The sequence below is a fragment of the Pimephales promelas genome, chromosome 1, assembly GCF_988280905.1.
Source record: "Pimephales promelas chromosome 1, fPimPro1.hap1.1, whole genome shotgun sequence".
Lineage (NCBI taxonomy): Eukaryota > Metazoa > Chordata > Actinopteri > Cypriniformes > Leuciscidae > Pimephales > Pimephales promelas.
This window is the reverse complement of record NC_142769.1, coordinates 4339358-4355317: the sequence shown is the minus strand read 5'-3', so window position 1 is coordinate 4355317 and position 15960 is coordinate 4339358. Positions and strand designations below refer to the sequence as shown.

At 38.4% G+C, this 15960-nt stretch overlaps 2 protein-coding genes across 8 annotated transcripts in view; both read right to left on the bottom strand.

Moving 5' to 3' along the window:
- tead1b (TEA domain family member 1b) overlaps positions 1-15960 on the bottom strand; it is a 98701-nt gene that overhangs the window by 63229 nt on the left and 19512 nt on the right. For all 7 annotated transcript variants that reach the window (XM_089118511.1, XM_039690865.2, XM_039690866.2 and 4 more), the window contains exon 3: positions 7755-8007. In XM_089118511.1, the coding sequence (XP_088974637.1) occupies positions 7755-7902 (148 nt within the window). In that variant the 5' untranslated portion in view covers positions 7903-8007. The remainder of the gene's footprint in view (positions 1-7754; positions 8008-15960) is intronic.
- LOC120464177 (E3 SUMO-protein ligase ZBED1) lies at positions 1451-4335 on the bottom strand. The gene is made up of 2 exons (XM_039653521.2): positions 3053-4335; positions 1451-2747 (listed from the first exon to the last, which is right to left on the bottom strand). The coding sequence occupies exons 1-2, from the start codon at positions 4121-4123 to the stop codon at positions 1956-1958; spliced, it is 1863 nt and encodes a 620-aa protein (XP_039509455.2). The 5' UTR covers positions 4124-4335; the 3' UTR covers positions 1451-1955.

Here is a 15960-nt window from a genome sequence, read left to right as displayed (position 1 = left end):
AAAGTCAGAATTGCGAGATATAGTCAGAATTGCAAGATATAAAGTCGCAATTGCGAGATATAAAGTCAGAATTGTGAGATTAAGTCAGAATTGCGAGATATAGTCGCAATTGCGTGTTATAAAGTCTTAAATGCATGATATAAAGTCGAAATTGCGTGTTGTAAAGTCAGAATTGTGAGATATAAACTATTCTGAGGGGGAAAAACTATTCTGCGTTTTTCTTGCAATTGCGAGTTTATATCTCACAATTCTGAGAAAAGTTGTCAGAATTTCGATTCAAACTCGCAATTATGTGTTATAAAGTCAGAATTGCAAGATGTAAACTCACAATTGTGAGAAAAAAGTCAGAATTGTGAGATAAAAAGTCTCAATTCTCTTTTTTTCTCACAATTGGGACTTTATTTCTCAGAATTTTGACTTTATATATCGCAATTGTGAGATAAAACGTCATTTTTTATTCAGTGGGGGAATCAAGCTTCCATATGACCCCCACATATATTGTAGCCTCCTATTGTTTCGTCATTCATCTTTTCTCCCAACAGTTCTGCAAAAGATTATGAAAACAACCAAAAATCTCCCAAAGACAACAATCCTGAGGTCTTCATTTAAGGAGTAACTGAATCAATATGCTTTTAAAGCATCAAGTCAAAACTTTGTTGGCAGGGATTTATGTACAAATCTAATTCATCTTCAGTATGTGATCATCTGCTTGTAACACGTGTGACAATGCGACCCGTGACTGTGTGCTGCTTTCCTGTTGTCTCTGCCTGTGGTCTGGAGGACTGTGAAACATTACTCCTGAGGCTATGATGGACATCGCTGTTGAGTAAACATGAAACCAGACACCCTGAACAGCTGCTAAAGCTGACCTCTAGTCAATCCCTGCACTCTCAGACAGGTCAGCAACCCACTGCTTACATGGTCAGGTGATTTTTATGTTGATATCATTTCCTGTTGGATCTATAATGACTCGCATGCTGCTTCCTCTGTACAAATGATGTACAAGAAACTGTAATAGAAAATTCAGCACCATTTCATTATTCAGCATTGCTTCACTCACAATAAAATTCGCTTCCTGCCTGAAAAACTCCCGTTCTTAATTAGTATCTTTTATCTAGTAAAATTGATATATATTTAACAACAATAAGCAAGCAGAAGCAAAATTGTTTGTTGAGATTTCTTTTGAAAGAACCGTCTGGAATGTAGCACAGTATACAGTGGTATTTTGCAGTTTCATTAACTTTTTTGAGCAATAACCTTGAAAAAAACAATGCATTTTATTAATATGGTTTATGCTACAAACAAGCGACAAATCTGCTAATGCAACAAGACTTTATATAAGATACATTTATTTTTTTTATAACACGCAATTGCGACTTTTTGTTGGTTGTTGGTTAGGGCTGGGAATCACTGGCTACTTCCCGATACGATACGATACGCGATACATTGTTCACGATACCGATAATATCACGATATGGCGATACTGCGATAATCGATATATTATCAGTAATAACTCACAATATATCATGTTTTAAGAAATAAAAAGATTTTTTTAATTAGTAAAATGAATTTCCATTTATTTATTTTTTGGATAAAACACAATAACAAATACAACTTGTGTCTTATCAGTTGCAACAAAACAGTCAGACACTATTTTAGTGTAAAATTGCTGCAATCAGTAGTCTTTGACAACTGGTGACACCATTTGGGTGCAAAATAGTTGTAAGGCTGAGGACAGATTCAGTGCAACTGTAAACAATACTGATTGTCCTTCATAAATATGAACAGTGACACTATTAAGTGCAAGAAACATAAACCTTTGGGCTACTGCTTTCAAATAAAAAATAAAATAAATAAATATATCAGGGATAAAGTGCATCTAAACTGTACCCAACTTAAAGTGCATCCAAAACATTTTTCAGAACAAAATAGAAAACAGCCTCTTGAGATGTGTTTTATATGTTCATGTTTTTCTTGAGAAAGAGGAGTTGGTCAGCATGTTCAGGAGTGAGTGAACTTCTTTGGGCACTGATGATGTCTCCTGCAGTTGAAAAGACCCTCTCAGCTGCTACACTGGTCCCAGGAATACACAAATGCATATGGGCCAGCTTGGAGAGGAGAGGGAACACATGTTGCTGAGATTTCCACCACAACAGTGGATCTTCAGTGAGAGGCAGAGAAGGAGCATCTTGATATTGTTTTATCTCCTTCTCTGCAATTGAGGTTGCTGATGTAGAGACATCAGAGGTCTTCTTGAAGGTCTGACCAAGAAGATCAACAAGTGCAGACTTTCTTTTCTTTGCTGTACAGGTCTCCTCTTCCTCTGAATCCCCCTGAACATCACCACAAGGCACTGGATCATCCTCTTTTAAAGCTGCAGCTTTTGACACTAGTTTTGCATAAGTGTCTTGGACTTCTTCAGGTGACAGAAATAAAAGGGATTTAAATCTAGGGTCCAGGGCTGAGGACATGCGTAGGAGATCTTTTTCCACCTCTGTTTGATATCTCTTTGAAAGGTCTTGATTGATGGCTCCCTTAATCTCTCGAACCAGAGGGGAATCTTCTTCAGTGCTGGTTGTGTCTCGCAGCAGTTGGGAATGAAGAGGAGCAACCACTGAAATGGTGGGATTCTTTTCCTCACACATAATATTTGTTGCCACAAGCATTGGTCTAAGTGCTGTCACCATCTCTTCAGCGCTTGAGATGTCATTCTCTGTCAGAGCACAGTCAGTCACATTTTTTCTCACCTTAAGAAAAAAAAGAAAAGAAAAAAAGGCAAAATACAATTTATTAATGAAATGTATATAATTATTGTTCTTTATTTTAAAGCAAATAAAGCATGAACTGTATGATGTAATCTAATGTTTTTATTTGTAGTTAACTTTTTAGTATGCATCAAGTATTTAATCATCGTTGTTTATTCATTGTAATCAAGTAAGTTTCATATCATATATATTAGTATTTATTTACAAACTTATTAATTGTATACAATAAATTATTCACATTTTTCACACATATAGATTACAACTTCTACATTGCAAACTTTTCTTACCTCTGGTGATAAGAGGGCTGCACAGACAGCTGGCTGTTGCTCAAGAAACCTGGAGACCATTTCATAGGCACTATTCCAACGAACAGGCATGTCCGTGATGAGCTTGTGAAGAGGGAGGCCAAGAAGTTTCTGGTTTCTTTTTAGTGCTTCTGCTCCAGTTGTGCTTCGATGGAAGAATGTTGAGATCCTCCTAACTTTTGCAAGTACCTTGGTAACAGCAGCTATTTTCAGCGCACGTTGGGATGCAAGATTTAAAACATGAGCAAAACATCTAACATGTTGGTATCCTGTTAGGTCCATGGCTACACGCATGTTTGATGCGTTGTCGGTGACAACCACTGGCTTCTTAGTGTCAAGATTCCACTCACCCACTGCGGCTTTCAGTACATCGGCAATGTGTGTCCCAGTGTGCGTTTCGTGCATTGCTCGGGTTTGCAGGACGTATGACTTCATTTCCCAGTCTTTGTTTATAAAATGTACAGTGAACGTTATGTAGGACTCCGTGGCTCTCGATGTCCACCCGTCACACGTGAGGCCCACTCTTTCTGCCGACTCGAGTGCCGACTCTACTTTAGCCCTGGTCTCGTCATAAAGTGCAGGAATAATTTTTTCAGCAAAATATTTCCGAGAGGGAATATCAAAGCGTGGCTCTAAGATATTCATCAAAAAGCAGAACCCCTCGTTTTCCACCTCGCTGTACGGACGGAGCCCTTTACACATGTAAACAGCGATCCCATTTGTGATTGACTTTGCCCTCGCCGAAGAAGGCGGTAGCTTTGCCTGGAAAAAGGTGTTTACGCCGGGGGGTGTCGACTTTGACCCAGCACCATGCGTGGCTTTCTCACAGAGCTCCGGGTGATGCCGCGACAGGTGGCTGTGCATGTTCGTCGTGTTTCCCGTGTAGCGGACTTTTGCAAAGCAGTTCTTACATATTGCGTAGTCCTTTTCTATCTTTGCCCCGTCCGCACTGCTATAAAATCCAAAGTGAGTCCACACTTTGGATTTAAATGTTGCTGGAGCGTCTTTTAACTTTCTGCTCTCGCTTCGGCTGACCTCGCTTGACTCCGCCATTTTCAAGTGTAGCCTGCGCTTTTTTTACGCTCAAAACAGCCAAACTCGCAACGCGCGCCCCCTATCTACTTCTGGAGAAGGGTCTCATCAAGGCAAAATCTAATGAATACTAATAGAGCATTTTACAACGGCTTTTAAGATCGATCCTTGGCAAGAGCACATCGAGAATCGATCGCGGGGGTAAATATCGCGAGATATCGCCATATCGATATTTTGGCGCACCCCTATTGTTGGTTGTCCGGTCCGAGTATTTCACAATCTGCTCAGTTACTGGAATTTTCACGCACAACCATTTCTAGGGTTTACAAAGAATGGTGTGAAAAGGGAAAAACATCCAGTATACGGCAGTCCTGTGGGAGAAAACGCCTTGTTGATGCTAGAGGTCAGAGGAGAATGGGCCGACTGATTTAAGCTGATAGAAGAGCAACTTTGACTGAAATAACCACTCGTTACAACCGTTGTGAAGCCACAACACGCACAACCTTGAGGCGGATGGGCTACAACAGCAGAAGACCCCACCGGGTACCACTCACCTCCACTACAAATAGGAAAAAGAGGCTACAATTCGCAAGAGCTCACCAAAATTGGACAGTTGAAGATTGGAAAAATGTTGCCTGGTCTGATGAGTCTCGATTTCTGTTGAGTCACTCAGATGGTAGAGTCGGAATTTGGCGTAAACAGAATGAGAACATGGATCCATCACGCCTTGTTACCACTGTGCAGGCTGGTGGTGGTGGTGTAATGGTTTTCTCGCCACACTTTAGGCTCCTTAGTGCCAATTGGGCATCATTTAAATGCCACAGCCTACCTGAGGATTGTTTCTGACCATGTCCATCCCTTTATGGCCACCATGTCCCCATCCTCTGATTGCTACTTCCAGCAGGATAATGCACCATGTCACAAAGCTTGACTCATTTCAAACTGGTTTCTTGAACATGACAATGAGTTGACTGTACTAAAATGGCCCCCACAGTCACCAGATCTCAACCCAATAGAGCATCTTTGGGATGTGGTGAAACGGGAGCTTCGGGTCCCACAAATCTCCATCAACTGCAAGATGCTATCCTATCAATATGAGCCAACATTTCTAAAGAATGCTTTCAGCACCTTGTTGAATCAATGCCACGTAGAATTAAGGCAGTTCTGAAGGCGAAAGGGGGTCAAACACAGTATGAATATGGTGTTCCTAATAATCCTTTAGGTGAGTGTATAACATAATAAACAAATCCCCAAAAAATAAACTCTCTTTATACAAGTCTGAGCAGTAGTGAATCTTACACTTGGACTTGGTCATTTAAAACTGGTCAGCCAAACCAATTTCCTTGCTTTAACTCTTAACGGAGGGTGTGAATGAAAGTGAGTTTGAGAGCAGAGGGTGTGCAGGGTGGCCCAAAACACTTTTTTGTAGTGGCAGCTGAGAGTTACACTTTACATTTCATTTGGCCGGAGGGGTCACATGACAGCTGCAAACGAAAGCCCGAGGGCCTTCTGCTTTCACTTGACACTGACAAGCTGTGAGGGACTCCACCACCGCAGAAAGAAAATATTCCCTCTTTCCATGACATCACCCAGCCAGGAATGGAGGAAGGGGGGAGGACGGCAGGAGAAGGAGAGGAGAGGAAGAGGAGGAGGGGGTGGCACAGCTGGTGACAGCCGCAGTACCATCTGCTCCTGACTAATAGTTCATGCTGCTTTACTTACACTCCCACTACTCAACAACAACCCAACGAATGGGAAGCCTGCTGCAGAGGCCCGCCAAGACTTCAGAGATTCCTGATTGACAATTATCCTCATCTTCTCCACTCTCGTGCAATTCCTCAGAGCCCTCAGTTTCACTTCTTTACTTCTCCAGCGATCACCTCTGGAACCAATCCAAGCTCAGGCTGAGTGTTGAGGCTACATCGTAAGGGAATCGGGTTGTTACCTTGTCATGTGACATTTATAATGTGTCTTAACCAGATGCAAAGTGACAAGTTTCCAGCAACAAGTCATTTCCCGGTCTACAGAAAAAGTCAAATATATTTCAATGGAAAAACGGTGTTCTGTTCGCAATCCATAAGTGAAACAGCATATTCAATAAGAAAAAAAATCTGGATCTTGAATTGTGCTGAATTGTGACACGAGGGCTAGGTGACGTCAATTAAAAAACAAGGAAAGTGGTTTCAGAAAACAAAAAGCAAGTTGCATGGAAAACTATAGCATGCATCAATAACATTTTGTCCACTATCGATAAGTCAATGATTAATAAATTGTGACTTTGTTAGAATGTCAATCAAAAAAATTACCGGTAAATAAAACATTTACTATATTGTATTACTTATTTATTTATTTAATTATGTTTTTATGGGTGGGGGTGGGGGGGGGGGGGGTGGAGGGGGCAAATTGCAATTTTTCTGATAAAAATGCAGATTGCAATTTAACCGTATTCTGGACAAATGCAGGCAAAATAGTTTTGATTTATTTTTTTCAAAAATACTTCCCTTGATCTGAGCGGTAAAAGACTTGGCTACTTTTCCTAAGTTTGCCTCCTGAACACACATTTTTTTTGGACTCAATTCTACAATGTTAAGTGGGTGAAAAAAAAAAAACTCCTTAATCTTGTATTTGGGTCAAAAATGGGCACCCATAGAAATGAATGAGAAAAACTGTAATTTAGAGCATTCTAAAATATGCCAAAATAAGACAGCAAAGTCACTTCATCTTTAGGTTTTAGCTCAAAGAACTTATTGAAATGTTATTTTAATGTAGTTAAAAAATTTAAAAAATAAATAAAACTACATAGTAATTGATTTACATAGAAATTATTTACATAGAAAATATGGTACTTTTTGAAGTAAATAAATTAAAAAATACCCCCAAAATAAAAAAAAAAACACCATAAATGGATAGACAAAACTTTATCGAAGACAGTGATATAACATTTATAATAAATAAAAATTAGGATCACACCTGAGTCCTCTGTGCCCACATTTGTCAGGGCTATAAAGTGAATACGGTATGAGGGCTACAAAGCAGTTTTGTAATGCTTGTTTGTAGGGTACAATTTGGCCAAAAATGTTTGATTATATATCAATACTGCCTTAAAAAATAATGACTATTGTAATATGTCACTGTAAAACAAGAAATAATAATATAATTCGTTTTTAAATTAAAATACCAATACTTAATGATGTCTTAATTCATTTTCAAACACTAAACAATTCAACTTTTATTTTGACAGCAGGGAGCTTATCTTTAGTTTACAATTGCTTCTCATTGTATGAAAGTATGTATCGTGAATCCCTGAATTGCGGCCAACAAAACCAGGAACATGTATATCAAAAGTATGATAATTTTAATATACAGCCACTGAGCATGATTTTTGACTAGATTTCACCATGGCTGGGGAAATTGGAAGCAAGTGATCCTAAATGATCAACGGTTATGGTTAGGACAAAAAAAAAAAAATCTCACATGACTATTGAAGAGATTTAACACATACAACTGGCAAGAACAAGGCGTTATTGTTTGCTAAACCAAAATTGACACCTTGCATTTTTCTGTCAACTGTTGATTGGATTTCTGAAGAAATAGAGATTGTTTGTGGCTGTATCCTGTACGATATAGTTTGAAAGAAGCACCGTGTTCTTACCATACATCTTGCCTTCATCCGAGAGGATAATTTTGCGGCGTCCACAGGGCGGGTAGATGGCCAGTGCCTCCTGGAAGCTCTGCTCTATGTCAGGGCTCCACACCCCCTCAGCGTCATTGTCAATGGGCTTGTCGGCTGAGTCGCTCATCCTCTCAATATCCTCGGCAGAGCTTTCACTGCCACTCCAGCTGCTGGGATCAATGGTGGCGGTTGGGACCTCCAAGCCGAAGCCTGGAGAAGACTAGGGTGAATCCTGGAAGAGACAATAAACAAACAGAGTTGTGCTTACTCTCTCCTGCACGAATATCTATCGATTGTACTCTGGTATTTTAACACTGGTAAAACTTCAGCTTGAACTACACTTAAATACATTTCACTTTTTGTTAAATTGTCAGTCAAAGTGGCAATAAAAGTAGTCCTCCATAAATGACTTTGACTTTTCGCAGCATGAATTTTGAAGACATGGGTCTAAGATTACTGCGACTTAAATCCAATTGCCTGAGGAAATTAAGTTTCTGACTAGAAGGTTTATCCTTAAACATTTCTTAAAACCACCTGGCATTTCCATTTAAAAAAAAACATAAAATTCATCTGTCAAAAGGAGAACAATCTTATTCTCAGTTGCCCGGTTTCAAGTTGCCCCTCTTTGTCAGCATCCAAGGTAATATTGACCTACCAACCTAAATAAAGATCTACTCTATAATGTAAATAACCTGAGCAACATACAATAGAAATCTAATTAAAAAACACACACACACAAATCAAGTAGAAAAACCAACATGGCCTTCCAAATATTTAGGTCATTTGTCGACGATTTTATCTAAGTGTCCTTCTTGGCCCTTATTGAAACCCTAAGGCCTCGCGATCTTTCTCCGAGTCAACACTTTTGTGACTCAATGCTGCTGACTGTCAGGTAGAAGTCAGCTGGGCTTAGATGTTTGTTGGTTGATTTGTGATGATGCACTTCTTTAAAAAAAATTGCACAACCATTTTACCAATGTATCGGAAGTATGAGTGAAAACTGGATTTTCAAGAAGAAAAATGTATATTGTATACATATCAGCCATATATGTGTATATATATGGCTGATATTTAATTTTAAACTCTTGGAAAATACGGTACAAATGTTACCCTTCCAAAAGATACACCTTTGTACTTTATTTACCACTAAAGGGTGATGCATATTAGTACCTAAATGATAAAAATCAGTACCTTTTTTCGAAAGAGTACCGTCACAAGCCCCTTTTCCACCAGAGCATTTTTACCCCTTTTCCACCAAAAAAAGAACTGGTTCGGAACTAGTTTTGGTTCAAAGTTGGTTCGGAGTTGGATCAACTTGCGAACCGCTTCAAAACCTGTTTTTCCACTGACTAGAGCGCCCAGGGAACGATGTCGTTATGTCACTGTGTACGTCGCCATACGTCTTAGCTAGAAACGCTTGCAAATACAACATTACTTTCGGATTATCTCTAACTCGTATACCAAGAAAGCTTTAAAAACAATTGAAATATGTAAGTCTTTAAAATTTTTCGTTTGATATGTATTTTTTTCTGATAAGTTGTGTACCCCTGTAATTGTGTCTTTTTTTCTTTCCATTTATTTGTTCTATATTGTGACTTTTCTTCTTTGCTTATAATGTCTTCAATAAAAAAAAAATACAAAAATAGAAACGCTAAATGCGTTAACTTCAAGCATAACAATTACAAAGGCGGACTCCATCGTGTTTCTGCAAATGTTTCTCCTGGATTTGCGATCCGGCTACGAACCGGCTCTCAAAATGCTTTGGTGGAAAAGGCGCTTTTGGGAGCCGGTGCCTGCGCGCGAACCAGTTCTTTGTGTTTCGACAGCCAAAGAACCGGTTCTCTGCCAGGAGAACTGGTTCCAAAGCGGCACCAAGTCTTTGCTGGACTAGAACCGTTCTTTTACCACGTCATGCTTACGTCAGGGTCTGGGGCGGGTTTAGATGTGTCCTAAACATCTTTTCTGACCATAATAAAGGATCGCAAATCCAGGAGAAACATTTGCAGAAACACGATGGAGTCCGCCTTTGTAATTGTTATTCTTGAAGTTAACGCATTTAGCGTTTCTATTTTTGTAATTTTTTTATTGAAGACATTATAAGCAAAGAAGAAAAGTCACAAATAAATGGAAAGAAAAGAAGACACAATTACAGGGGTACATAACTTATCAGAAATAATTACATATCAAAGGAAAAGATTACAAGACTTACATATTTCAATTGTTTTTAAAGCGTATACGAGTTAGAGATAATCCGAAAGTAATGTTGTATTTGCAAGCGTTTCTAGCGAAGACGTATGGCGACGTACACAGTGACGTAACGACATCGTTCCCTGGGCGCTCTAGTCAGTGGAAAAACAAACAGGTTCTGAAGCGGTTCGCAAGTTGATCCAACTCCGAACCAACTTTGAACCAGCGCCAGTTCCGAACCAGTTCTTTTTCTTGGTGGAAAAGAGAGTGCTTTTGTACCTTGTTTTGTTTTTTGAGGGAGTGTATCCGTCAGGAAATAATTAGAGCTTGAATGGGGGTTGGTGGTTTGGGTGAGGGGTTCAAAAAGTAAAATGTATTTGGGATGTCAGCTGAAAAAAAAAGTCATTTTCAGATGCAGAGATAACGTGCTCTAATGAGTCATGCACGATCAGGATAGGAACATGCATTAAGAAAGTAAATAAAGTCCATTTCATGTTGACTTTAGAAGGTTTTAACCATAGACTGTAAAAAATATGGACAAAGCGTCTGTGACGTCACCCATAGACTCTCTGAAGAACAAGTTTGAGGCTGTTTATGGGCGGCGCCATACTGGAAAATCTTGGAAAATACTAAATACAAAAGTTTCAGAAAGGATACAGAGGTGGCATGATGTGTTGTGTCAGATCATGGCCGAGACGTCAAATTCACTCTGCGCAGCCCGTTATCAGCTGTCAATCAAAGTTAACCGCCCTTATACGTTTTATATCTAAATATGATCTAAACTAACGAGTTAGAAAAAAAATTCACCCCCCTCACAGTTGTCAGGCACGCAGAACATAATGAAGATTACAATAAAAGTCAGTGTTGTAGTCGAGACCACCTCACTCGAGTCCGAGTCGACACCGAGAGCAGAGTCGAGTCCGAGTCAAGACCGAGTCCATAGAGAGTCGAGTCCGAGACCAGAGCCGGTCGAGTCCGAGTCGAGACCGAGACCAGTGAGGGTTGATTACCTAATTTACTTTTATTTACTTAGAGAAATCCTTTTTTTTTTTTTTTTTACTGAATTTACTTAGAGTTTAAAAAATATGATCAGTTTAGGGTAAAAAGGCCACATAGTAGGTGGTGTTAAAAGTAATTTTATTACAATTTGTCATGCGCAGTTGCGCACTGAAAATCATCAATCACTGGGCGTGTCAATCAATTTAAAGAAATATTTTATTAACATACATTAATAATCATGAAAAATATTTCTAATTGAACTCGAGTGGACTCGGGAATAATTCCGAGTCCTAAAAAAAAAATGATCGAGTACGAGTCAATTCCGAGTCCAAATGGACACGAGTCCATGACAAGTACAAGACCATTAAAATATGGTCTCGAGACCGAGTCCGAGACGAGTCCGAGTCTCGAGTACTACAACACTGATAAAAGTCCATGGGACCAAACTGTAAACATATGAATTTATGCTGTGAAAACGGATATTATAACATAACGTCTATGGATATTTGCCTCTAGTGGATTTGAGATGTATTGCAGTTTATTGCACTTCCGGGTAGGCTTCATCTTTCAGATCAGACTATTGCCGCTTGGTTTTAACCCATGTAACTTTGGCCCCTATTCCAAATCACCCCATAAACTGGGGTCATAAACAGTAAAAATGTAATTTCCTCTTTGAATATTTTATATTCTCCACCCAACTTCACAAGAACCACTCAATAGGTCCAACATGCAACACCTTCAAGAACTCTGGAGCATTCTTGAAGACTCTCCGTGTATCACTCCACCCCTTCCCCCACCCTTCCGGCAGCTTCCTCTCTCTGTGCCTTCTTCCATTCAGGCAGCACAAGCTGTTGTGATGTGGACTAGCAGCATATGTTTCTTCTAGAATGTCAGTTCACGAGGGGGGAAGGGAGCAGGCTGTTGGAAAAAAAGGGGGGAAACGCTCTGGGAGAGTGGAGAGAGCTTTTACTGAATTCAGTGTTTGTGTGCTGAATGCTGACACTGCAGAACAGACTCACAGACTGATGAGAGAGGGAAAAAAAGCCTCCCCTTTCTGACCACTAAATGCTTTGGGCATTCATGCTCCCCCCCCCCCCCTCCAACAAAACTGAATAATGAACTACACTGGTAATCACTTCCAGCTCTGCTGCAAACATAATGTGGTTGTTCAGTGCCTCATCTTGGAAGCGCATTCTCCCCCTCTATCAGATATACAAACTGTTTAAAGATGGCCAGTTTGAAGGGAACGCTCAGGAGCTCAGTATAGATAAGCATGTTTACTTCCATATGCTAACAGAAAGGCTTCTTGAAAAATGGCTGCCGTTGGTCCCTTGGCCACGTGTGGCCTACTTGAGAGCGGGAGCCAAGGCCAATGTCTCAACACGTCTGTTTCGCCTGATGGAGTTTGACTTCCCTATAGAAAATACCAGTACTGTCAAAGTGACACGAACAATCCCACTTTAACGGGAAGATTTAGTTTTGTATTAGCTGATAAAAAAAGTTTTGTGTGTCTGATTTGAGAGTAAGAAGCACAATCATTGTTTTCCAATTGTATTACTTATGTTGTTTAAACAGAAATGTGCCCCCATTCAAGGTGCTGTAATTGACCCTTCGCTAAGGCCATGTCCACACGGACACGGGTATGTTTATAACCGTGACTTTTTTTACGCGGTTCGGCCATTCGTTCACACGGAAACGCAGTATCAGGACACTGAAACCGAACATTTTTGAAAACCCCAGCCAGGGTGAGTATTTTCTTGGTTAACTTTAAATTCAAGGACTTTCCAGGTTCAATACCCTCAAACTGAAGGACTTAATGTGGGACACATCTGTTGTCCAACAAATAACATTGAGGTTCCATCGTAGTAGTTTTGTGCGCATGCACGTGAACGTCATGGCAACATACAACACAAAGTACCTCACGCAGAAAACACTTAAAGGGATACTCCACTTTTTTTTGGAAATAGGCAAAATAGTTAAACAGTTAGGTTTTAACATTTTCAAATCCATTCAGCCCATTTTCTGATACTTAGAAGACTATCAGTAACCAGACTGTTTCTGGTCCCATTGACTTCCATAGTAGGAAAAAAATACAATGGAAGTCAATCATTTTCTGATACTTAGAAGACTATCAGTAACCAGACAGTTTCTGGTCCCATTGACTTCCATAGTAGGAAAAAAAATACAATGGAAGTCAATGAGACCAGAAACTGTCTGGTTGCTGATATTCTTCTAAATATTAGAAAATCGAATAAATACATCAGAAAATAGTAAAACCCAACTGTTTAACTCTGGAGGTGTGGTAAAATGAGCCTATTTCCAAAAAAAGTGGAGTATCCCTTTAACATAACACATAAATGTGCGTAACTAATGTAAATCAAGCAAGCTAGTATGTAAAGGCCATGAAGTGTTGGCAAAATATTAATATAAGCCTATGTAAAATACAAATAATATGGATTTTATCCCAGATAACTTCTTGCACACAACAAATTCAAGCACCTATATCTATGTGTTTATTTTCAAAATAAATCCAGGGCCTTGAATTTTATTTTATTTTTTTCAGATTCATAAACTTTCAAGGCTTTCAACGACCCGTGGGGACCCTGACGACATACTTTCACTTAATACTACTATTAGTGGTCATTTGAAAATCAGATTTTTTGATAATATTACAAAGTAAAGCAGAACCATTTGTCTATTTTAAATGACATCATCTTTAGCAAATGAGCATATTTTCAAAAGATTATTTAAGCTTTGGTAGTAAAATGCAATGGCAATTAAAGCTTAATTTGCACAAGATGAATGCAAAGTTTAAACTGCACAAGATGAATGCGCAGAATAACGCTAGGCCATGGCAATTTCCAACCACTCACTGCTCTGAGTTTTATCACCAGACCAAATGGATCTACTCTAAATTTACATTTCCACTTACATTAATTGGAGGTTATTCTGCCTTTGATGGTAATGGAAAGTGTAGTAGCTGGTTCTAGATAGGCAGCCGCTTTTAGTGGAGAGAAACTGATGCAGCGGATCACTGCCGCTGGAATGGTTAGCGACTAAACCATGGGTTGCATCGAAGGCCAGTTACTTCTAAATGTAATAAGCAATGTTTGCTGTTGCAGATCAAACGTAAAATGTAACATGCATTTTTCAGAAACAAGTGTTAAAGAAGAAAAATCAATAGCCTAAAAACAGCCTAATCATGCTACATGGCTAAAGTCCCTCGATGATCATTTAGCCTTCGATACGTCAACCTAACTGATTCACCTCTGCCACTATTTCATGCAACATTTCTCATGGGGATCCCAGATCAATGCTGCCTAAAAGATAATGATAATTTCCGCCTTGTTCGAGAGCGCTGCATTATTGGATTACTTCAACATGCACAATAAATGGGAGTATGAATAAAGCAGGATTTTATCTTTTAGCCTTTTCCCCTGCAATTGATAAAGACGTCATTCATCAGATGCGAGCAAGAAAATCCTTCGCAGAGATGTACAAAATGCGCTGACTCTTTTGCAAAAGTGAACAACATTTAGGAAGACAACTCTAATAGACTTTGTTCAGAAATATTTCACAGCAAACGGTCGGTTCTTACACGTCCCGTCTAAATAGAGACAAACAATAGGTAAAACGTTTGCTAGAGCATATTCAATTTACGTCTGAAAGAAACACACATAACTGAAAATACGAGGACGTTTAACTCATGAGGAAATTCAAAGGTGTTTTTACACCTAAATATTTTCTAGTGTTGTCACAATAATAAAATTTAAGTACACAGTAAAAAAATATTGTTGGTTTAACTTAAAAAAATAAGTAACCTGGTTGATTCAAGTGAGTTAATACAATGAAGGAGATTGATTTAATCGTCAAAAACTCAATAATGTGTTATCTGAACTAAATAAATTATTTATGTTGATTTGACAAAAGAAAAAAATGTTGTGATAACAAATCTTGAAAATATTTTTTTACAGTAAAAATGAATATGCTCTTAAAAAAAATAAAAAACAAATTTAATTTAATTAAAATAAAAACAATGCCATGTATCCTTCAAATATTTTTCAGGTAAATTTTTGGCATAGATTTTACTTCACACAGGATTGTTAGATATACTTCAATACAAAACAGCTTAATTTGGGAATTTGGAATTAAATTTTGATGTAAAGTGTCTTTTTTTCTGTATTTCTAAATTTGTGGTTGTGTTATCCAGTCAGGAGCTGTGAGAGGACTTGTCAATATTATTATTATTAAATATGTACTGATATTGATACTGATTAGGTGATGATTATTTCAATGCTTTGGCCAATAAAAATTGCAATATCATAAACTGTACTACGTTTTAAAATTAAAACATTAAAAACTAAACTAAATATTCTGTATGCTACCAGGGAAGTTTGAGACAGAAATATAAATATCTTTTTTTAAAGTGTATACACTGTAAAAAAAATATTATTGGTTTAACTTCAAAAAATAAGAAACCTGCTTGCCTTAAAATTTTAACTTCATAGAAATGGAAAAATTTAGTTAATTCAATGAAGGAGATTGATTTAATCATTATGTTATCTGAACTACATAAATTATCTAAGTTGATGTGACAAAAGAAAAAAATCATGAAAATATTTTTTTTTTACAGTGTATGATTTATATAATATATATAATGTATCGATAAGTGCTTTTGATTCACACATGCACGGCAAACTCTTTTTTCGACCTCCAGAATCGAATGCAAGAGTTTTAATCTTACCTGTACTTCATGTAACTCACAGAAAGCAGTAAACTACCGCAAAGATTGCAGAATGACACAAAAAGTGAGATTCTTATGGTGCAGCAGCTCACAGGCACACACAGCCAAAAAGCCTTGACAAATGCATTTTGGCAAGAGTGAAAAAGGATGGAGCTGGAAGGCTCTCCATTTTGATTCATTAAAAATTACACTATAATGGAGAAACAAGTCCTGCTCTGTGCTCAAACAATGTGAGCACCTGCAAGTTGTGCGGAG